Below are 25,493 nucleotides of genomic sequence, written 5' to 3'. Positions count from 1 at the left end.
TGTGACTTTCCTATTAGTGGCATTGTTGTGTTTTCAAGACTTTTTCACCAATATGAGTTTCAAAAAATAATGCGAAAATGCTTATTAATGTTAACAAAAGTTTACTTTTTTAATGCTTAAAATGTTTAGGTAATCTGAATTAAAGTATTAAAAATTGACCAGTTTTTAAAGTTACACTTGTAGAAACTGAAATCTGGAAATGTTTTTAAGTGGTAAGAGAAGTAATACCATACTAAAAGTTGCAGCAACATGGAGGACAAAGAAAGAAATTTTCCTGCCAGTGGTGCACTGATCATAAACTCACTTCATGTTTGAAAGTCAGATGTGTGTGGGTGTGTGCATGTGGTGTGTCCTGAGTCACACACATTATCTACTCAGCTCCAGTAAATATAGCTGTAAAGCAATATACCACATTCAGAAAATATGCCAGATGCGACTTGAAGAAATTAGTTTACACATTTTGTTGTTTCAATAACCAAATGCTCCAACAGTCACAAAGAGGAAACTCCATACTGGAATATCTGTGTTGAAATAATTGTAAGAAATAGATCAATGTTATGATTGGGTTATTGATACATCATTTCCATTATGATTTTTTCTGTGGACATAAAAATACTTTTTTTTATATTCTCCTTAACAAAAATGAGTAAATAATTGGAAAAATGTGAGACAAGACATGCAGAATGCCCTATTTGTTGGAAATTAAAATCTCTGAACATCTGAGATTTGACAGTTTTCCACATTATTATTCATTTCAGTATTAAGTTCAGTTCAGATTAATTATGAATGAATAATTATCAAGCTTAAAACGTTATTGGTAGGACCATAATTGGTGCTATTATGATGTTCCAAGTCAGATGACCTTGTTCAATACAAACAAACGTTGCCCAAGCTGAAATTGACCTCATCTTTTGATGCCAGTTCTGGTAAATATTTTATAACAGTGCTGACAATGGTAACTGCCAATTGATTTTCTAAGTTGGGGATTAAATGTTAGAAAACAACTGCTTTGTTCTGATTTGTAGTATAAAAAAGTATATTATTTCATTCCTTATTTTTCTTGAAACAAATTTTTATTTTGTGATGAAAAGACAAAGCATATCCCGGTCAGAAAGAACACTCTAGCCCCATACAATAAATGGTCAGTCCCTTGCTGAAGACATGCAGTCAGAATTTAAATACACTAGTTCATAGTTGTGTACATTCAGCCTTGTGACTGTGTGATTACTGCTTATGGATTATGCACATGGTCTGCAATTCAATGTTAATTCTGTGTTTATGTTTGTTTGTAGTTTTTTAAGCAGAAGTAATTGTAATTTGGAATTTATGTGTCCATATGTTAGAGGATTACTTATCTTTGTAACAGTAAAATAAATTAATGCTGTTCTGGGGAAGGTCAACAAAGTGATTCCCTCATCCAGTCAGTGTACAAGTTGGTTCAGATTTCTTTGAACAAATAAAGGCATACAATTTTTGCAAGAAAAATCAATCAACCTTTTCTAAATATACTTGTTCTAAATATATGAAATTTTTGTAATTATTTTTTTGGTCCAGATATATGAATGAATTAAAGATGAATGATTTTCAGAATGGTATCTGGTTGCAAGTCACACTTGACATCTCAGTCTTTCCATTAATAATAAAAATAATAATAATGACCTTATTTAAAGAGGGTAACACAATTAGCTAAAAACTAATCTACCTTGAGGCCCTCATACAAAGGAATTTATTTATTTAAGCTGCATCTCTGAAGCCACTGAATATATTGGGTTTGGAAGAAGGAAATAGAGTGGGCATTTCTAATCTCAGCTGGAATACTATTCCAGAGCAGAGTTCCAGAGTATTGGAAACTTTTTTTAAATAACTCCTTATTTGGTTTGGGAATTTTATACTGTTTGGTAGACATGGATCGCAGGTGGGGAGTATTACCAGGTAGCCTATACTGGAATAGTGATTGTAAATATTCAGGAGCACTATTCTGAGATATCCTGTACATTAATTTGGCTTTTCTCAAACAGATTCGGTCTTTAATAGGTAATATTTTTAACCTACCAGCTAAACTTTCCTTGCTTTCTTTCTGGATTGATATTAGCCCAAATGCTCTTTTTTGAAGATGTGCCAGCTTTGCTATGTTTTTATCATTTGAATTACCCCATACTGTACTACAGTAGTCCAAATAGGGTTGTATGTAACTGTTATAAAATAGTTTCCTGTGCCTTTCAGGGAGAAAATGTCTTATCCTACTGAGAAGCCATAAACTTGAATTGACTTTTTTACTGGTATGTTTGATATGTTCAGTCCATGATAGGTTATTATCTACCAGAACACCAAGTAGCCTATCATGACAGACTATTTGCAGATTTGTATCCTTCCATGTCAGACATAGTTCATCACTATCAAGATTTGTCCTTCTTTGCCGTGTTGAGATAAGTAATATTTTAGTTTTACCAGTATTTACCACCATGCCATTACATGTGCACCAGTTTTCCAGTTTGCTTAGTGCATTCTGTAAAGAAATTTCGAGTTCATGCTTTGTGTTTTGGATGTCTGACAATGTTGTGTCATCTGCATAGAGATCTGTAGATGATATTGAGTCTCTTAGTAAAAGTGGTAGGTCATTAATAAATAAAATGAATAGTAGTGGACCTAGAATTGAGCCTTGTGGTACTCCATATCTAATTGTTTCAGGTTCAGACGGAACATTATTTATGTAAACATGTTGTGTTCTCTCATTTAAGTATGAAGTAAACCATCTAATTGTTCTTTCATCACACTGGTAGATTTTCAGTTTCTTCAAAAGGATTTCATGATCCACCATGTCAAAAGCTTTCCTGAAATCTACAAATACAGTTCCTATTATTCTACCTTGGTCAAGTGCTTGAAGCCATTTATCAGTTAGGGAGATCAAGGCAGTCTCACAGGAATGGTTCTGTCTAAAGCCTGATTGATTAGGGTGTAACAGCAAGTGTTTGGTTAAATATGACATGAATGAGTCATGGACATGTTTTTCAATCAATTTTGACAAGTTTGGTAGTATTGAAATTGGTCGGTAGTTATCAGCATCATCCTTAGAACCAGATTTGTGAATAGGAGTTACTTTTGCAGTTTTCCATATTTTGGGGACAGATGAGGTTGCAATACTTAAATTAATTATGAATGTTATGCTATCTACAATAGCAAAGGCAGAAGATTTAATGAGTCGTGGACCAATCTGATCAAGTCCTGTAGCTTTCTTGGTATCAAGTTCACTGAGACATTTTTTAACAAAGTTTTTTGACACTGGTGGGATAGAGAAACATACCTCCTTTGAGATTTTACTGCTGCAGAACTTTTTCAGTTCATTAAAGTTGTTTTCTCTCACTGGCTCTTTTAACTTTGTGGTAATGTTGATGAAAAAATCATTGAAAACATTTGCAATGTCAGTTTCATCAGTGACTATGGTGTCATTTACCAGAAGTGAGTGAATTTTATTTGTCTGTTTTTTGTGCGTTCCTCCAGTGAGTTCATTGAAGACTTTCCAAATGGAGTTTGTGTTGCTCTTTTTGTTTTCAAGTAATGATTGATAATAAGTTTTTTTAGCTTTTTTGATCATACTTGTTATTTTATTTCTCCATACTTTATATTGTGCATGGTTTTCCATAGCCTTGAATTTGTCTCGTGTTTTCATAGCATCTAGGATTTCAGTAGTAAGCCAATTAGGTTGAAAATCAGTCTTTACTCGATGTACTTTCAGTGGTGCATGCTTAGATACTACATCCATAAATAAGTCAGTCCACACCCTCATGGCTTCATCTATGTCATCCAAATTTTGGATCATACTCCATGGAAATTTATATAGGTCATTGAGAAATTGTTCTTCATTAAAAGTTTTGAACGATCTGTAAGTGATCGTTTTATGTGTATTTTTCTTATTTTTCTTGCATTTAACCTTTCTTGTCAAAAAAGTAGGATAGTGGTCACTAAGACCAACATTTGGTACATTAACACAAGCCACATTGTCTGGTAGATTAGTATAAATGTGATCAATAAGAGTGCTTGATTTTTCTGTTACCCTTGTAGGTTCATTTACCAGCTGGTCTAGGCCTAATGATTCAATAAATTCCATCCAGTTGTTCCTTATTTGAGTATTGAGAAGGTCCTTATTTATATCTCCGAGTATATATGTTTCTTTTTCCTGTGCTAGAACACTTTCTATTTGTTTCAAAAAGTTATCATTCCAAAATGCTTTGGAGGAAGGTGGTCTATAAATGAAACCAGCTAGGAAAGATTTTGCATTATTTTGAAAAATTTCCACCCAGATACTCTCAATTTCATGTGACTCCAAGTCAAGTCGCCTTTTTACATTTACATCTTCCCTAATGTATACAACAAGACCCCCCCCCCCTGCTGTCTCTCTGTCCCTACGAAATGGTTTATTGTAGCCTTGACAGTGAAATAGATCATCATTGTGGTTAGCATTTAATTTGGTTTCAGTGAGTCCTAAAACATGTATATTATTTTCCATGGAAGACAACATTAACTTAATCTGGTCTATCTTTCCCACTATACCTTGTACATTTAAGTGACCTATGTTAAAACCTTTTGTATTTAGTTTCATATCAATTACATGTATGTCATCATGCAATGGGGTACTCACTGAGATTGTCTCCATACTGCTTTTATCATTCTGACATCCTATTTCTATATTTAAATGTTCATATATATTAGCATCTTCAAAGTCACATACAAACCCTGAAAATCCATTTACATTTGCATCTACAATAGTGTCCATTGAATAGTTAGAGTCAAGAGTCCCACTGGGTACATTTAGTTTTTTTGTAAATGAAGCGTTGGCATTCTCCTCTTTGCCAGCTTCCTAATATGTATACATTGATGGACAAAGTCTTTGTTTGTGTCCATATTTATGGCACCTAAAACACTCGATCTGTTTGCCATGATGGCATACCTGTGTCAAGTGCCCAGTTTCTCCACAGTTAAGACAACACTCTTCATTAAAGTGCTTGAAAATAGGGGCATACATGTTAATATTTCTCAGTAGCTGAGAGGTTCCTTTTCTACTTAGATGAATTTTGTCTTTGTGGTAGGGGGTCTTCATTCATTGGCTGTTCAAATGTCAATCCATAATGTCAACCAGCCTCTACACAGTGGAGATGTTGTCAGCATGCCTGCTGAGTCACATGGTGTTAGTTTGTAGGTATTTATCCCTATACCATGGAGTGAAAGTGGAGGGGATTAAGTACCCCTGCTGCAAAGTGTGGGGGTTTGGGAAAATAACATGAGCTGTACTTTATATAGATGACTCTTCAAGCAACATTATGACCTCCATTGCAGCCATGTGTAAAACCTATTTGTAGCCTCTTTTCTAGAATGGCTTTGGTAATTTTACTTAAAATTAGTAGGATCAATTTATATAACATGTCAACCACATTTAATCATTTGATTCCAGAGTGACTGCCTAGCAATAGAGTGGCTTCCATAGCAGCTGCTGTTGGGTGGAAAACCAATTTTTAACTTGATTGTGCTTGTTTGGAATTTTTTCCTAGTACTAGTTCTACCAGAATTGTGATTTGGGATGGATCCCCAGCAGCAGAACTGTTCCCAGAGGTAACACCTGGGAAAAACTCTTTGATTTCTTCTACAGCATTATTGAGAATTTTGATCAAATTTGGTAGAAACAGTTTTTAAGGATATGCTCCTGCAGTGTTTGCCCAAAGTGGAACAATTAGCAACTTTGTTGTTTCCATAGCAACAGGTGGATAATGTGCTATTGACTTCTGTTTGATAGTCAATCAGCCAGTTTTGATTAAACTTGGTAGGAATGTTCCATAGGATATGCTGTGCCATAGTTTTGTTCAGAGTGGCTACCCTATTAACTGTGTGACATCCATAGCAACCAGGTGGAAAACCTGCAAATGATACTTAGCTCTCATCCAGTACAGCAGTTATTACTACATGTACTGGTAATATATATATAAAAAATTCACAGAATTATTTTCCTTCCCTAACGGCCTGACCATATTAGACCAAATTTGATAGGTCAAGTCCTGGCATGAACAGCTTTCACATTCAAAAGAAAGATGCCAGTATAACATCAAGCAAAGCTGAAGTTATGTAATCAGAAATAGAACACTTATCAGATCAGAACTGTAGACTCCTCAGATCGGCAGATCGTAAAGGTTAGACTACATTTTTATTTTGTTTTATTACAATATAGGCAATTATTTTTGGGACAAAATTACTGGAAAACCTCAATACCCCTGTTTTCTGAATATTCTGATTCTTCAGTAACACAAGACTTTGTATATATATTTTGATAATAAAAAATGTAAAATCCCACTTAATGTATTGTGAAAAACTTAGAGGTCAGAGTCATTTACTATGGTGATAGGTAGGATGATATGATATTACTCACAAGTCATATGATTTTGAATTTCTTAATTTCATCAGCATATTTTTTTCAGCACAGAGAAGGGGATCCAGACTGTACCACAAAAGGTCTGATCAGGGCCTGTCTGCATAATACCAACAATGCACAGAAGTTAGTATTCACTTCATATATAATGTGGATGGATAAGTAATTGTGTTGTATAATGTTGCAAATATTTAAAATATTGGTTATGCTTTTAACACTCAAATTTTAGTTGTTTTCTTTAATGGTCATAAAAATTGAAGAATAACATCATGTTACTATATAGAGATGCACATTATTATTGGTATACCATTTTGCCTCAGTAATTATTTCTGGTAGTGCCTGCCAGTAGCTTCTTGTGGGTCAGTGGTTCTTCCCTGGGTTTTCCAGGGTTCTTCCTCCACCAGTTATACTGGCCGCCATGTATAGCCTATATTGTGCTGAGAAATGGCGTTAAACCCTACAACAACAACAACAAATTTCTGGTGGTACTTTTCCACTGTGCCAGTACTTTGATTGTTTCTGTCATTAAGGAATTATGTAAATTCCCGAGTAATCTCGTTACAGAATTAATGATATTAAGAGCATGTTATCATTTTTCATGACAAAATAATGTTAAAAATGATCACTGATTTCTTTGTAAAGTAGTTGTATTTGTCACAAATTAATTTAGAATATTAGAAAAAATTATGCTTATGAAATGTCATCACTTCACACACGTCATATATGCCAACATGGTGGTTAAATGGGATGTTGTGAAAGATATTCAGGCCAAATGCAACTGTTGGAAAAATTAACTACAGTAAAACCTGTCATGAGCGACCTCTGCTATGAGCGACCACCTGTCATTTCCGACCACAATCATAATGCACGGATCGATTTTACTATATAAATGCTCTGTTATGAACGACCACCTGCTGAACGCGACCAGTGACCGCAATTTCTTGGCAAAATATGCATTTTGACACTACTATGAACGACCGCATCGCAAAAAAAAATAAACACATTGACACCACTGACCTTAACTTAATCCTTTGTAAACACTAGAGATCGGGATAAATGTAGTTTGCAAACAAAGTGCACATTAAATAACACTACAGTTGAACAACCATATATCGAGATAAACACCTCTAACCATCATTTAATCCTTTGTAACAAAGATTGCTCTATTTAAAAAGAATTTGTCTTGCTACAGTACCAGTTTTGTGAAATTTACAACTCCAGCATACGGTGTCATTTGTAAACTGCAGTAAACCAGACTAAAGTACATGTCAAAAACCGCCATTGTAGTGCCAAAGTCATGTGAATAGCCAGTAAGAGTAACATCAAAGGGAGTAATGATGGATATACGCAGTCAATTTAGAGGTTTGTATTTCTTCTTTATCTTTATGAAAACTCACAAAACGCCGGTAGTCCTTATGTCCCAGTGAGAAATCGTTTCAAAGGGCTTCAGTGTAGGTTTGAGTGCATCGTTTGTCCTTCCAGTTAATCCATAATGCCTGGAGGGTGAATGAGCTCATTGTCTTTAATACTAGTAAGTGTGAATCATTTCCGGATTTTTTAAAATTATTTTTTATTTCTTTTGTTAGTGTTTCACAAAGCCACCGTCTGTTTACCTGGGTGCAGATGGTCGCAATCTTTGTTTATCTAGCTATAACGCTGTTGATTTAAACTTTGTCTCAGAATAAATGTATTCTTTCTTGATGAGTTAATTATGTCTTTTGGTTTCATTCATTGGTACATAATATATATATTTATTCCACATTTCCCCAAAACCTGATTAAAACCAATAGTCTTTATAATGTCAACACTAATAACAATGGCAGAACCTCCGCTGAAAAAAAGAAAAATTTTAACACTGGAAGAAAGGATTGATGTCATTGAAAGAAATGAAAAAGGGGAGACTGCTTGCAAAATAGCAGTCAGCCTAAGCGTCGGTAAAACGCAAGTTCAAAATGTAATCAAAGACAAGGAGTCCATTAGAAATGAATGGCAGAAAGGTGCACAAGCACAGAGGAAATATGCCATGGCACGACGGACAATTTACGGAGATCTGAACGAGCGAGTACGGGAGTGGTTTTGTGTTGCAAGGAGTAAAAACATACCAGTAAGTGGAAAGTTGATTCAGGGAAAGGCAATAATTGTCTCAGCAGAACTGAATTATGATGACTTTGCTGCATCAAACGGATGGCTGGAGAGTTTCAAAAATAGATATGATATCACAGCAAGTGTGCTCATTAGAGAATCAGCTGATGTGAATTTACAGACAGTTGATGACTGGAAAAAAAGACTACTGACCATCACAGAAGGGTATAACCTATGTGATATTTTTAATGCTGATAAAACAGGACTCTTTTACAGAGGACTTCCTGACAGGTCCCTAGTGGTGAAAGATGATGTTTGCAAAGGAGGGAAAAAAGCAAAGGAGAGGTTGACACTATTGTTAGCATGTAGTGCAACTGGAGAAAAACTGGACCCATTAATTATAGGCAAATCGCGCAACCCAAGATATTTTAGGTCATTTAATTTAAGATCTGTGGGTGTTGTCTATGAATCCAACAGAAAGGCTTGGATGACATCAGACATCTTTAGTAAATGGCTTGTAACTGTCAACAATAAAATGAAAAGGAAAAATCGGAACATTTTAATTATTGTAGACAACTGCAGTGCACACCCAGATTGTCAGTTTAGCAATGTAAAACTGGTCTTTCTGCCCCCAAATACAACATCTAAACTACAGCCCTATGATGCAGGGATAATTCAGACTGTCAAAATTCATTATTGGAAGAAACTGCTGCGACACATTCTTTCCAAAATGGACGAGTGCTCTACAGCAACTGAAATATCTAAGACTGTCACTGTTCTAGATGCCATTTTATGGATCAAGTCTGTGTGGGATGCTCTGTCTTCATACACCATTGAAAGGTGTTTTGCCAAGTGTGGCTTTTCTGTAAGTGTTGAAGCCATAATGCCAGAGAGTGAAGAGAGCGAACAAGATGTGCATCCATCAATGGAACCTCTTCTCAATGGTATGACATTGGAAGAATATGCCAATATGGATCACAGTCTAGAAACTTTTAATGTATTCCCAGGGCCTGACTGGGAGAAGGATATTCTTCAGAGAGGTAAATCTGGTACTTCTCCAACTGCAGACAGTGATAATGATAATGAGTTATCTGTTGGTGAAATTCTGCCTCATGTTATTTCACATTCTACAGTCATAGAACATTTAAAAGAGATTAAAGAATATGCTTTAAAACATGGTGATCCCAAAATTTTGCTTCTTTGCTCAGAAATGGAGATACATGTTCAGACCAAACAGCTGAGTAAAACATGTCAACAAAGAAGTATAATGGATTTCTTAAAAAACAAGTGAATAAGTGTACAGAATAAGATATATACATCATATTTAACTGTTCATTTTTTGTATATATTAATGTGATGTTGAAATATAAATTTTATTATATGCATGCAATATTTAACAAGATTTATGAATAAAGGATATGATACATGTACATTGAGTATGGGTATTATTTATTTTTCAACAATGCTAACTATTGACCCTGAAAACCAGTCCATTTTCACACACCTCTTATGAGAGACCACCTGTCTTGAGAGACCGCTTTTGGTTGGCAGAAGGGGCGGTCTCTCATAACAGGTTTTACTGTACATGTATTCATTTCTAGGATTAAAACTCATCCTAGTATTTTCAGTTGAGCAGTTGTTTTCTGTTTATAAACTTAATGTAATTTCTCATGTCCACTAAATATTTTCTCCTTTGTTGAGTCGTTGTGGTTTATGCTTACTGGCTTTCTGTGATAAACATCTTATCCCACGTGTTAACATCCCACTTAAAGTTTCCATGTGTATTTTATCAGTAGTGTAGGTAGTAAATTGTAGCCATGAGTGTCAATGACTCCTGTATAATCAACAAGCTTTGTAATGTCTTTTACAGGTTGTCAGCTTAGTGTAAGCTTGCTTACCCCATTTTTGCCATTTATTAGATGGCAGCTTATACAACAGTTAACATACATATAACAAATTCATGTACTGTAAGTGTAAGGTACTTTTTTTTTGGGGGGGGGCACCAGACAGATGCCGCCCCTTTCCTAATTACATAAATTATTTATGTGTTTTTGTATTCCCCCAGATATGTTGTTGTGTATTATTTCATCGTTTTTGTAACGTGAATTTAGGAGTTCGGGTATTTTTTCAATCCCTAGTGTTTCTATAGAGGAGTATCTCCGAGAGTGATTTTGATTATCCTTCTCGGTTAAACTTCCTCTTTTTCGTTTCCTCTGTGACCTTGCTAGGGTCTCCTACATCCCATGTTTGTTATATGTTTGTGCTATGGGTTATGTATGTTATAATGTGTTTTTGTTGGGATAGCTTGTTGGATCAAATTCTTGTAGTGCATAAGTTTTCCTATTATATTCCGTATTCATATACAACGGAAATTCTTTTTATACGTTTTGAATTTTGAAGAACGGTGATATCCCCTTATTTTTTTAATCTTATTGATTCTTATGTATGTGATAAATCACCTTTCTTAATTAGATTAGGCTGAGCTCCATGAAGGGTTCACATTTTTTTAAATTATTATGCTTCTCCCCCATGGAGCAGGTCTATCTTTTAATTAGAAATATCTCAAAATTGGTTCAATCGTAGAGAGACAAAAAAAAAAAAATAAAAAAATAAAAAAAAATACATTTTTTTTCCCTAATATTGATTTGAGTTGCAAACCAAAATTCTGATTTTATACATTTTCTTTTTTAAATTTTAGGTAAGTTTTAAATTTAAATTTAAGTTTAAAATCCAATTTCAATTCACATAGATTTTTGTTGATGTTAGTGATAGAAAAGATAGAGATTCAGTTAAAATTTATTTTTTTTTTTTTTACAAGAGGGGTTCCTTTCCAGATTCTGCCATGGGCCTGTTCACTTCACGTAGCGCCATGTGACATAGCCCCATGGCATCATTATCTGTACTTTCCCTCTTGAGGTATTCCCTATGTTAAAATTTAATTGGGCCACATTTCTTAATATTATTAACAATAAAACTTGAAATTTTATATAAAGTTGCTTTGCTAAAATCACCATCAAGATATAATATACATTGTGGTTTAAATTTACTCTTTAAGTTAATTTCATCAATTATTTTTTTCCTATCAGCTTCTGTTTCCTTACAATATAACATTACGTGTTTTTTATTGTACATTCCTATTTTACACAGCGGACATTTAGGCGGTACTCCGACCATGTGCCGTCTCGCTGCAACCTCTCCCGTCAACCACGCATCATGCATGTATTTGAAGGCGAGGCTTTGTATTTTTAAAGATCCTAATTGTGACCAGTGCCCCCATGCCTTTTTCCAGTTCACATATAAATTTTCACGTTCAACTTTACTTTGTATATTTTTGGTTATGTCATTCCGAATCCATTTATATGAGAGTTTTTCGTCCTGGTCCCAAAATTCTTTTGTGTCCCTATATTTCATTAATAGATCTCTTATACTCTTATATTTTCTAGGTGTTTCTAAAAGTTTCATTAATTTGTTATTTTTATATATTCCCTCCCTGTTCCGCAAAACGAAACCAAACCAATATATATATATCCCCTCCCATGGTAATTTAGGTTCGTCACTCAGTCGTTTAAATCTATTTAAAATATTGGTAACTTTTAAAATTATGGGGCTTGGTAACCCTATTCCCCCTGATTCTTTCGCCTTGTATAATGTTTCTTTTATAACATAATGTAATTTAAAATCCCATATATATTTAATTATAAGTTTATCTATATTATTTAAAATTATGTTACTTATGTTAGTAGACTTCATAATATAATTCAAGTTTGTATACATATATGTTTTGGCCACCTGTGCCCGTTCCATTAAACATAACGGCATAAGTGCCCAGATATCGATATTTCTTTTTATCTCACATTCCATTTTTTTACAGTTTTCCTTTTCTTCATTTTTGCCAAAGTACACACCAAGTGCTTTAACGGTATCTTTAAACATATGGGCTGGTATGCTGGAAAGCCTACCGCGCCAGTTGCCTATCTCTAAAATTTCTGTTTTATCATGATTTATTTTTGACCCCGATGCTCTTCCAAATTTTTTATATTCCTTTATAAGGTTCTCAAAGGATTTCGGGTCCTCTAAAAAGTTAGTGCAATCATCTGCATGTTGTAACATTTTCACTTCCTCTTTGATATTTGGAACATTTATGCCTTTAATTCCTTTATTTAGTTTTACACTGATACTGAGCATTTCAACTGCTATCACGTATAATAGCATTGATAGGGGGCATCCTTGCCGCACTGATCTTTTAATGTCAAATTGTTCTGTCATGGCTCCGTTATTTTGAACTCTTGAAGTTATGTTATTATATAAAATTTTTGTCCATTTCCGGAAAGGTTCTCCGAAGCCAAATTTTCCCAGGACTTTCTGTATATAGTTATGCTCTATTCTATCAAAGGCTTTTTCTTGATCAAAAAGTACCATAGCAACTTTCTGTCCCTTATTTTGTACATGTTCTATAATTGCAGTTATACTTAATATGTTATTTTGTATGTCCCTATTTTTGGGCCCACACGTGATTTACATTTATTATTCCACCTATCCCCTTTTTTAGCCTATTGCTTAGGATTCTACTTAATATTTTGTAATCCGTATTAAGGAGGGAGATGGGCCTCCAATTTTTTAGTTCTTCCCTATCCTCTTTGCCTTTATATATTAAAATGATGACCCCTTCTTTCATCGTTTCCGACATTTCATCATTTCTTAAAAATATATTGTTATATAACCATTCAAGAATGGGCAACAGCTCTCCGCAAAATGTCATATAGAATTCTGCAGAGAGTCCATCTCCCCCTGGAGATTTTCCCTTATTCATTGTATTTATACTGTCTAAAATTTCTTGTGATATAAAATCATCACATATTTGTTTAAAATTATCATTAATTTTTTCACATGGTATATCTTGTAAGTAATCATCAATTTTATTCTCTGATATTTTTTGAGACGTATACAGTGTTGCATAATAGTTTTTAATATGATCCATAACTTCCTGTTTTTCCATTATTGTTGTTGTTGTTGTTGTTGTTGTGTTGATTTTGACCTTCTCCATAAATTTATCTCCCCCCATTCTTTTCTCTTCTCTTTTATATAATCCCTCTGCTTTTTTATATATCCCCGTAAATTTTCCTGCCCTAATTTCTCTACCCCTACTTTCTATTTTATTTATTTCTTCCAATCTGTTTTTTAAATTGGTCTCTATATCCTTAGCACTTGTTTTTTGTAGTTGGTATCTGATCGCTTCTCTTTCTGTTTTCAGTTTCCTATTTTTTAAATTACAGTGTTCAATCGCTAGTTTTTTTAGTTTGACTTTAAGTTTTTCCCAATCTAATATTATATCACCATATTCCCTATTCTTAAAATCTTCTATCTCTTTCTTTACTCTTTGTATAAAATCTGTATCTTTTAAAATTGAATTATTTATCATCCATCTTCCATGCCCCCATTTTATTCTATTTTTAAAAATTTCAGTCATATTAATAAGTTTATGATCGGATATTTTAAAATCTGTGATATTCGTTTCTTTGTATACATTTTCATCATAGTTGTTACAGTAAAATTTGTCTAAGCGGCTTCCTTTATTTATTTTATAAATATAAGTATATTCTTTCCTTAATAAGTTCTGTACTTGGTACACATCCATTAATTTATATTTTTTGATAAAAAAATCCATATCCGGTTTGATCCTAATGTCGTATGGTGCTAGATCTCCCTCCCTATCTATATTTTCTCCCACCCAGTTAAAATCGCCCCCTATAATTATATTTCCTGTTGCATATTTCTCTATATATTTATTTAAATTCTCTAAGAATAATTTTTTATGTTCCCTATTTGCTGGCATGTATATATTAATTATGTGCACATCCTCTATTGTAATATGTATCATCCTACCGTTTAAACCCTTATCTACTTCTATTCTTTCCCATGTCAAACCTTTTTTATTTTTGATTAAAACTGCCACCCCTCCTTTAACATCTGTGTGTTCGTAATCACTAACTAATAAGATTCCATTTAGGTAACTTTCCATTATTATTTTTACATTGTCTTTAAAACCGTTATGCGTCTCTTGTATTAACAATACATCATAGTTTAGATCTTTAGGGAATTTAAAGATTTTTTCCCTATTTATACCATTTGTATTTATAGACAAGAACTGTAAGTTTTTTCCTTCCATTCTTGTCTCTTCCCAGGGTGTCGCTTTTTTTCCTTTTTTTTATTGTTCTAAATTATTCTATTCTTTTACAAATTATTATTGATTTTTGTGTTATAAACTTGTTTGTGAACAGTCTGTAGGAGGGGCACTGGTTTCCCCACCCCCCTCTGATGTAATTGTACTATTTTGTGTTTCCCCTGCACTTGTCACTGTTGTTTGGATTGTACTCTCTGACTCTGTGTTCAAAGTTTGTATCGATTCTGTTGTTGATATTATCTGTCCGTTATCTTCCTCCATTTCCATGTCATTTTCCATTTCCAGTTCCGATGCGTTTCGCCCCATATCTTCTCCCTCACTTTCAATTTCTGAGTCTTCTTCTTTAATTTTCTCTATTTCGGCTTCTACAGTTTTCTTTCCCTGTTTATTTTTTTTACGTTGTATTGACTTTTCCTGTGGTGATATGGCTTCCGAGTTTCTTTTCGCCCTCTTTCTCTTGGGCATGGGCGTCGATGTCAGGGGGTATCTGTCTGTGGGCTATCTTCTATGTGTATGTTCTCTAGGATGGCAAATCTATTTTGTGTAGTTATCTCTTCTTCGTTTAGCACACCTGCTTTTGACGTTTTGTTTGGGCTCAGGTAATTCTCCCACTCCAATGTTTTGTGCCCTTCTATTTTTGTGATTTCTAGCTCGGGTAGAACTTGTATTTCTTCTTCTCTTTCCTTTTCTTTTTCCTCTCTAACCTGTCTTATCAGATTGAGGATCTCTTCCTGTTGCTTTTGTAGTTGTTGTTGTTGTTTTTGTTGTTGTTGTTTTGGCTGCAGGGGTGTGGTTTTCTGCCCTTGTCCTGACGCTTTACTGGCATATGTTTCCTCTTGTTGTTTGGGTCTCTCCATTCCCCCTTGGCAGTCTCTAGGTCCGTGTCCTTTTTGGTGGCACAGGGGGCAAACTCGATCTTGTTCGCTCCCCCTGTACCATGTTTTCAGACGGAAGCCCAAAACATAGAAGAAGATCGGGATCTTCTTGGCATCTTCTCTGCTTACGTATAGGAGTCTATTTCCTGACTTGATGGGGGCGAAACCCGATACAGTCGCCATTTTGTGTGTGACAACGCTCACTCCTGTCTTCTTTTTGATTTTATCCACCAATTCTTGGCTATCTACCTCCATGGGGAGTCCCATCACGTTGATTTCCGTCAATCGTGGTTCCATGGTTCTTATAAAGGGGGCTGCTTTGTAAACTTGGGCTGTCATTCCCTTTACACTTATTTCTTCCTCTTTTAATAAGGGTATACCTCCTTTTGGGTAGATCACAAACTTATTTAGACCTCCGTTTTGTAGGGCTTCAATCTTCCCTATATCTATCCCCATATGGTGAAGTGCCATCCAAACTTCACTTTGTCTTGGCGAGTTGGTGGCGCCTTCGAAGTCGATGGTCTGACACCCAGCCGGGTGGTTAACTATCATCCTATTATCTTCATACACAGTATGAAAATATTGTCTGATCTTGGATCTGACTGGTTCAGTTTGACCTTCATCTGGATCCATTTTGTTTTCCTTTTTTGTTCTGAATTATGTGCGTGGGTTACACGATACTATAAATGCAAATTGAAAAACTTCTCTGTGTGATTGTGTAATTTAGAGCCGGTCAACCCCTTTTACTTTTTCTCTAAATCTTATAGTGATACTACAATAATGCAAAATACATGAAACATAAAGTGCAAACAAAAATGTTTGCAGCAAAGACTAAGTGAATTCAAACTCACTCTGCGCTGTCACATATAATCCCAGCCGGGATTAATGATATGCAGCGGTGCAGAATAATTGAAATGTTATGGTAAATGCAAAAATCTAAATTATAAATAGATGTTAGTATGAACAAAACAAATGTCCCTTTCTACCTCTCATCAAAAATTTTCAGTCTGCTTTGTCCTTGCCATTTGCTTTGTACGTGCCATTGCTATAACTGACTGTACTTCTCAACAAGGAGTGTAAGGTACTGACCATTTAATTTTCAAGGAGGGGAGCTCATCTGCAGATTAAATTGTTGGTCCAGTATATACATATGTGATATTCTGTGGTACATATTGCAGTATGTTAAAAAATACAACAGTATACTGCAGTTCAGAATTATTCATGGTAACCAGCTCTACAGCTATATACATTTTTCTGACGGACATTTCTTTGCAGTTTGTTTTCAGTTTGTTTCTACAATATATGTTGATGTTAAATTTCTCAAAGTAAGAAGACCTTGCAAAGAGAAAAATGCATCATTATGAGCCATGGGTGACAATCCGCTATGCTCCTTTATCACTTTAGGCTGCCTATGCTAAAAATGTCCTTGTGTTTCATGACTATGCGTAACAAATAAATATGACAGCAACAAAGAATGCAACAACCTCCTACACATCAGCAATAGTGATTACTTTATCGATCAATCTGTGACTGTTTGGAAGAGAATCTTTGGCTTATTCAGACAGCATGAAAGGTCATGTTGGGTCACAGTGGTAAAAAAAATTGTTTAATGCTTGCAATGATTGGTTAAGAAGGTTTATGTATATTCATGAAAAACAAGGGAGTCTTAGCACAGGCAACCAAGGGTGATAAAGGATCAAAGTAGATTGGCTTTTGACTATGAGAAAAATGGCATTACTAAGGTAGGTAGAACAATATTGAAAATCATGGGTATATGTTCTATATTGAAGAAAGTTTGTCTTGTGAAGTGAGTATTGTTTCCTGAACAAAATGAAAAAGAAAATAAAGTTAAAAAATTTCATGAAGCAGTTCAGTGGTATAAATAATGAACCTGATAAGAAAAATGAGTTTTGGGGGGAATTGTGTCTTTATCCATCAGATTTTAAATCTTAAAAAGAATGCTTTTCAGTAATATGTTCATTTTAGGCCTGATTGCAAATAGACTTGGACCCTAAGTAATGATGACTTATGTCCATGTTCCTGTCATCCGACCCTTGTGATTTAACATAGCTTCTCATCATTGTTGCCTCCAGAGTTGTGCAACCATGTGTAGATCTTTGATGAAGTATGTTACTTATTTGAGACTGTAGTAAGTCAAAGTGGTCTGTATTTTAAGCTCCATTGATTTGATTTCTATAATTCCACATGGTTTTGATTAAAATACATTTTTTGCATAGCTGTTAAAATTTATTTTTAGGTGTTTCATCAAGAAACAATTCAGAGAAATTTACATCCCTGTAGCCTGTGTCAAGCATCAATGAATTGTATTTGGTATTGCATTTAGTTTAATTTTATAGACACTTGACTTCAGAGGCATGTTCCTTGATGTGTATGGACATTGTTCAGAAAAACTATGCTTTGGAATCAAGTTAGACACCAATTGGCAGCTGTTTTGTTCTTTTATATCTTTGAACTTGTGTCTGGGTTAATGATAAATTTTGCCACACATAAAATTCAAAAATTTTATCAGCTATTTCCAGAAGTGAGGTAATTGTACAAAATCAAATATGGAAAATGGGTAAGAAAATTTTGAGTTTAGTTGGAATTGTTATATTGCTATATATTCACAGTTATTTTCTTCACAGTCATAAAGCCAGATGAGTAGAAAAATTAGTATGTATGAATGTAAATAAATAAAGAAAACTGGTGTTGAAAATTAACTTGCTAAGTTTGAAATATTGAATGAAATTTTCCATCAAAATCAAGCAAATTTGCAGCCTCACAAGCAAACTTAATGTGTTAATGTAAGACTGATTTTAAGGTTTATTCCAAATGAAAAGGTAGTTCTGACAAGACAGTTACAAATTTCCTTTACTTCAAACCATAAAAAAATGAACAGATCTGTTGTCAGTAAATCTAGGGTCTTTAAGCAAATTCCTTTTAAATTAGAATAACCAAGAATTTGGTGAGTAGCCTAAGAGTTAAAACTGGGCAAGCCAAAATTTTAGTATTTGCTCAACTGGACATTTTAGATTTTGCATTTTTAGAGGTTTATAACACCTTCAGGATTACCTTGGATTGATTTACATAAATTTTGAATGACTGAATTTTGAATCATGATGAAATTTTATGTATGAAAGGTATCAAGTTGATGGAGTTCAGCTTCAGCTTAAACAAATTTGTAAGCATTTCCTTTTTATTTATATTTAGTGAGAGTCGGTATTTGTTGCTGTTGACTGAGAATTATGGGGCTCTTACCATTATGCAGCAACTGATTCCTACCAGTAACATCATTACCATATTTGGGAGTAGTTTTCCCAGTGATCAGGAATACACCCAGGTAAGTTGATAATGCCTCACTGTCATTGTGTGTGTGTGTGTGTGTGTGTGAGAGAGAGAGAGAGAGAGAGAGAGAGAGAGAGAGAGAGAGAGAGAAAAATAGCCTATTAATTAATGACACCCTGAGTATCTTGGACCCTATTTCACCTACACTGGTCTTAGGAAAATTGGTATGGACATGCATCCAAACAACAGTTAGTCATATCCAAACTAGGTAACTGTGACCTAGTTTAAGTTTGAGTAACTTCTACATTTCTAGCAGTTCATTCACTGCACCAATAATGTTTAGGTCCCTATTTCACCAAAACTCCTGAAAAATGTCAACAAGAGTAGCTCACTGTTACCAAAATTAGGTCACTGTGATCCAATTTGTATGATTTAATAACATGTACTTACAGCTATCCATTCATTACAACTTTAATATCTTGGACCCATTTCACATACACCATGAAAATCGGCATGCAGGTGCATCTCATAGAGAGTAGCTCAACCATACCCAAACTAGGTCACTATACCTTTGACCCTATTTCACCTACATCGATGAAAATTTTTATTTGAATATATCTTAAGAAAGTAACCCAGCCATACCAAAAGTATGTTACTGTGTCCCAGTTTCCTTGCTCGTGTGACTTTTGTATTTGAAGTTGTCCTTTGTTTGCATCACTCTTAAAAACATGGGCAAAATTTCACCTACATGAAAATGAAATGTGAATGCATCTCAATGAGAGTAATTCGATTATTATAAAGCTAGGGTAGGACATAGTGACTTAATCTTTATGTTCAGGTGACATTTGTATTTTTATCCATTTGTTCCTTACATCATCTGTATCTTTAACTCTATTACATCTAAACTAATCAGAATGTTTTATTGCATCTTAATGAGTAGCATATTGCAGTAAATATGTCCTTTCTCATGACCCAGCTGTAGCCAGGAGATAATTGGTTTTAACTCTGTCAAGACTGTCAGGGTGTATCTGTATATAAAGCACTTAATTCCCTCTGCATCAGCATCAATCCTCTATACCAGTCTATATATTGTTGGCTTTTTTAAAGATAAACTGTGGTGATTAGCATTTGCAAGTAAACACTTTTGTTATTAATCAGAATATTAAGTTGTTCATGTCATGCAGATGGATCATTTATGATTTCATCTTTCTGTTTTTATAAATCATTTCTTGTTTCCTCTTAAATTGTTCAGATTTTGTAGCTTAAACGTTACTGATTAGGTTACTTAGACCAAAGTTGAATCAAGCAAACCATCCAAAGCATGTAATGGAAAAAGCACATTTTTTGTTATGGAGCAATTCCTTTTACTTGTAGTTCTCTACTGGTCATAGACTAGAAGAGCTTATGGAATGTCTTGTTGCCTGTTATCTGTTGTTCATTAGCTTAAGTTTGTTGTTATAACTGCTCCTAGAGGACTGCCCTGAAACTTTATACACGCATTCATCCCATAATCTGTTTGGTCATAATTGCAAATTGTGCTGCTAGAACATCCAGTATGTCCACCACAGTGGCCATCTTAAAAATCTTGTTAATGCTACGTGAGAGTTATATGATCATGGATTTTCACAAAAGGACTTCTTATGTTTTCTGGTTGGCCATAAATGAAAATGGTATGATTTTAGAAATCTTGTTATTGCTACTCTGACATTTTGAATGGAAAGTCATATTGATGTGGGATTTTCACGAGAAGACTCCTTTATGATATCTAGTTGATCCAGAAGATTGGAGCTAATCAGATGTCGTATATTGCCACCAGCTTCAAAATTGTGTTGTCACTGCTTTTTCTTAATGGAAAGACATACCAACATGGCACTTTCACCAGAAGATTTCTTATGATGTCTGGTTATTTTTAAATGAAAATGGTGTCACTCAGACAATCAGTATGGTCACCAGAATGGCCATCTTAAAAATTGTGTCACTACTCTGAATATTGATAGTCATATCTACATAGCATTTTCACCAAAAGATATTTTGTGATATACTGTTGGTCCTAATCGGTGTAAATCTTACATCTAGTATGGCTGTCACAGTAGCTAATTTAAAAATCAAGTTGCTCAAGAATGTCAGAAATGGTTTCAACACTCAGCAGTTAAAAAAAAGAAATGGTTTTACCTTGAATTCCTAAAAATTCTTTCTGTGCAGTAGTCAGTCCCTTCAAGGGTCTCTCATTTAGCAACAAAGCTTATTGTATAGCTTATAATGCATTGTGTGTCCATCAAGAATTGCTGCTTTAAACTTCTCAGAAAACACCAGATCACTTTTGATCAAATTTGGCTTAGAGTTTCCTGCTAGGAAGGGCTTTCAGATTTTAATAGGTGCTGTCGATTTCCCATCAGATTTTGGCTGACATTACTAAAAAAAGAAAAAAATATTGAAATGGCATCTACAAAATGTTACAGAATATTTTTGGATCAAATTTTAAATAAATCATCTTGACATGAAGATGTTTTAATTTTGTACAGTTGATCTGCCTTCAAATATGGCCATGATTACTAAAGCAAGAAAATCCAATCCAATATCTATCAGCAATTGCTGTTGTCATCATGTTCACAAAACCACTTTCAAAGTGTTGTGTATGAGTGAACATTGACAGCAACAGTTTCATTTTACATTTGTAGTTAGGCTGTTTTAACTTAGGTGTGTCCATGTGTGTATGTATGTGAGAGGGACCTCAATGTAGATTATTTCTGTTATGCTTTAATAAAGTATTTATTATTATTATTATTATTATTATTATTATTATTATTACTATGTGGAACAGCAAATGTCCAGATTGGATATACAAAATGGATTTATGAGAGCTTTTTGCTTTCTGGTTTTTATATGGCTGCCATAAGGTAGAGCATATTATGTTGTGATGTTGCCTGTCCATCCAACCATCATTCCATTCCGAAATTTGTTTCTGCATAATAACTTGAGTTATCCACCATCTACAGTTACCAAACTTTGTGGATGGCTTGCACTTGGGGTAAGGAAGAACTACTGGTTTGAGGGTCAGAAAGTCACTGTCAATGTAAAGAAGACAAAATGTTTCTGCACAGTAACATTAGTTAGAAATCCTGACCCAGACCAGACGTTTTGGATGAAATTGCACCTAGGATAAGGGAGAACCCTATACATTTTTGGTTCATAAAGTCAGAGGTCAAAGCCACTTACATTAGTTCAGTATGACATAACTGGATCATACCTTGTGCACATGGGGTAAGGAAGAAATGTATAAATTTTGGGGACTATAAAACACAGGTGAGCAAATAGTATGCCATTTAATGTACTGTTATTAATGAAAAGAGTCATGCATGTATTTATTGGTATGCAGAGTTAGTGCCTTTTCTGAGTAGCACATCCATAGCATGTCCATTGCAAGCCTCAAACTTATGATTTGTCGATCTACATTCTAAAACATGTGCAAAAGTCACTAATTTTGCTTGAGATACAAGGATTTGCTGAGTGTCTGACACAAAAATTCCGACCCCACGGTGGCATTTTCCTGTTCATTTCTGATGAGTAATAAGGGATTATCTTTCTCATATTCAAAATCAGTGTAAGCTTCAGATGACATTTAAATATATCAGCATTCAAAGGACAGTAGTAGAGTCCATCGAGGTTATCACAATACACAACATTATAATGATGTATTAAAGAAAGCTTACACAGGGATAAAAATGTAAAAATTAAAATCATTCTTATCTATATGATTAAATGAGATGCTGCTGAAATGTTAAAGTACTCATCATTGTTGATGTTGAAATGTTAAAGTACTCATCATCGTTGATGTTGAAATGTTAAAGTACTCATCATTGTTGATGTTGAAATGTTAAAGTACTCATCATTGTTGATGTTGAAATGTTAAAGTACTCATCATCGTTGATGTTGAAATGTTAAAGTACTCATCATTGTTGATGTTGAAATGTTAAAGTACTCATCATCGTTGATGTTGAAATGTTAAAGTACTCATCATCGTTGATGTTGAAATGTTAAAGTACTCATCATTGTTGATGTTGAAATGTTAAAGTACTCATCATTGTTGATGTTGAAATGTTAAAGTACTCATCATTGTTGATACTGAAATGTTAAAGTACTCATCATTGTTGATACTGAAATGTTAAAGTACTCATCATTGTTGATGTTGAAATGTTAAAGTACTCATCATTGTTGATGTTGAAATGTTAAAGTACTCATCATTGTTGATGTTGAAATGTTAAAGTACTCATCATTGTTGATGTTGAAATGTTAAAGTACTCATCATCGTTGATGTTGAAATGTTAAAGTACTCATCATTGTTGATGTTGAAATGTTAAAGTACTCATCATTGTTGATGTTGAAATGTTAAAGTACTCATCATTGTTGATGTTGAAATGTTAAAGTACTCATCATTGTTGATGTTGAAATGTTAAAGTACTCATCATTGTTGATGTTGAAATGTTAAAGTACTCATCATCGTTGATGTTGAAATGTTAAAGTACTCATCATTGTTGATGTTGAAATGTTAAAGTACTCATCATCGTTGATGTTGAAATGTTAAAGTACTCATCATTGTTGATGCTGAAATGTTAATGTACTCATCATCGTTGATGCAGAATTGAACTTCCTTTCCTAATAATAATGAATCATGAATTTGAAAGAGCTACACTTACAACAATTTCTTTTTTTAATTACTACCACTGCTAATAATAATGACCATATTTAAAGAGGGTAACTCAATTAGCTAAGAACTTATTGAGGCCCTCATACAAAGGAATTTATTTATTTTAGCTGCATCTCTGAAGCCACCAGATATATTGGGTTTAGAAGAAGGAAATAAAGTGGGCATTTCTAATCTCAACTGAAATGCTATTCCAGAGCAGAGTTCCAGAGTATTGGAAACTTTTTTAAGATAACTCCTTATTTGGTTTGGGAATTTTATACTGTTTGGTAGACATGGATTGCAGGTGGGGAGTATTACCAGGTAGCCTATACTGGAATAGTGATTGTAAATATTCAGGAGCACTATTAATGGATATCCTGTACATTAATTTGGCTTTTCTCAAACAGATTTGGTCTTTAATAGGTAATAATTTTAACCTACCAGCTAAATTTTTCTGCTTTCCACTGACCCCCTTCTGCCCTGCGGTTTTCTCAATGTATAAGCGGGTTTGTTTCAATTTTTGGAGGTCCCTTTGTAACTTGGGCACTCGCTTATTTTGCGGCCTATGTTTGTGGACCCCATTGTGCATGAGTTATCGAGGGAAAGGTGTAGTTTTTGCAGGTTCTAGATATTATGATCACAGTTGAAGGTCATGTGATGAAAGGCTACAGTCACATGATGATAAAAGAGATATTCCCCTTTTTTATTCTTCATTGGGAAACAGGATCCAACACAAATTGGAATGTTGAAAATTACTATTGTTACATAATCATCTTGCTTACGGTTTGTTTGACACTTGCACATTTGTGACATGAACTGTACTCAAACATTGGAATTTCATGTGCTGTGTGGGTACATGGCTTTTTTTGTTTAAGAGTGCCTTTTTGTATCTAATGATTGATTGTGTAAAAGTCACAATAATATATTATTTTCTCTATACATATGATTGCCAGAGTACTTAGACTTTGGACCCACTGGCTCAAATGCTTTTTTTGTGCTTCAGAAAATGTTTGCATACAGCAGACTCTGTGTGTGTATGTGTGTGATTTGGATTTTTAACGTAGCTTTAACAATCTTTCAGTCATATCGCTACGATGTCTGCAGTATGGCAGTTTATAATGATGTCTAGCACTGAGGCATCATGCTACAGACATGTAGCATGATGTCTCACCCAGACACATTATCCTGACACCAGGCCAACCAGTCCTAACACTAACCTCTTAAAGCTGATCGCCAAGCGAGGAAGCTGTTAGTACCATTTTTGTAAGTCTTTGGTATGACTCGGCCAGGGATTGAACCCACGACCTCCCGCATCCAAGGCAGACGCTCTAATCACCAGGCCACTGGAGCAGTCCAGCAGACTGTGAATTATCTGTATATTATACCTATATTTTAATTTACTTGTTTGAAAGCATTTATTTTTATTTCAGGTATGTAGGAACATTAACCGCATCAAGGTGTGTATGGAGACAGGTAACACAGTGGTGTTGCTGAACCTGGAAAACTTGTATGAAAGTCTCTATGATGCTCTCAACCAGGTGAGTGAAAAATTAAATTATCTTGTAAAATGTTACTGAAAGATAAACTTCGCAATTAAATTATATATATATATATATATATATATATATATATATATATATATATATACATACATACATACATACATACATATAGTTATCCCTTTACCTCATAGAGTGTATGGCTTTTTAGCCTTTCAATACTCATGTAGTAAAGCTACTCCATACACATAGGCTTGCCTGTTAACTGTTCAGCAGTGTAGTGTATGTTACATTTAACAGCAGTTTTAACCGTTTTACATTTCTGGTACACATATATTATGTATGGATATTATGTATGGAAAGATTTAAGAGTAAAATCCAATCATTATAGCTGTGTAATTATTTTTCATGGAAGAATTTTTTTGTGCTTTAAAATCTTGAGAGAACTTGTTCACAGGCAGTCAGTGAAGCCATG

At 34.3% G+C, this 25,493-nt stretch overlaps 1 protein-coding gene across 1 annotated transcript in view; it reads left to right on the top strand.

The window, feature by feature from the left end:
- LOC149786028 (E3 ubiquitin-protein ligase rnf213-alpha-like) overlaps nt 1-25,493 on the top strand; it is a 374,561-nt gene that overhangs the window by 188,627 nt on the left and 160,441 nt on the right. Inside the window, exons 49-51 of the mRNA XM_089978102.1 lie at nt 6,462-6,538; nt 18,761-18,890; nt 24,950-25,057. Coding sequence (XP_089834228.1) covers nt 6,462-6,538; nt 18,761-18,890; nt 24,950-25,057 — 315 coding nt within the window. The remainder of the gene's footprint in view (nt 1-6,461; nt 6,539-18,760; nt 18,891-24,949; nt 25,058-25,493) is intronic.

Source organism: Sinohyriopsis cumingii, chromosome 12 (assembly GCF_028554795.1).
Source record: "Sinohyriopsis cumingii isolate HCF-2022 chromosome 12, ASM2855479v2, whole genome shotgun sequence".
Classification (NCBI taxonomy): Eukaryota; Metazoa; Mollusca; class Bivalvia; order Unionida; family Unionidae; genus Sinohyriopsis; species Sinohyriopsis cumingii.
This window is presented reverse-complemented; position numbering and strand designations above follow the sequence as displayed.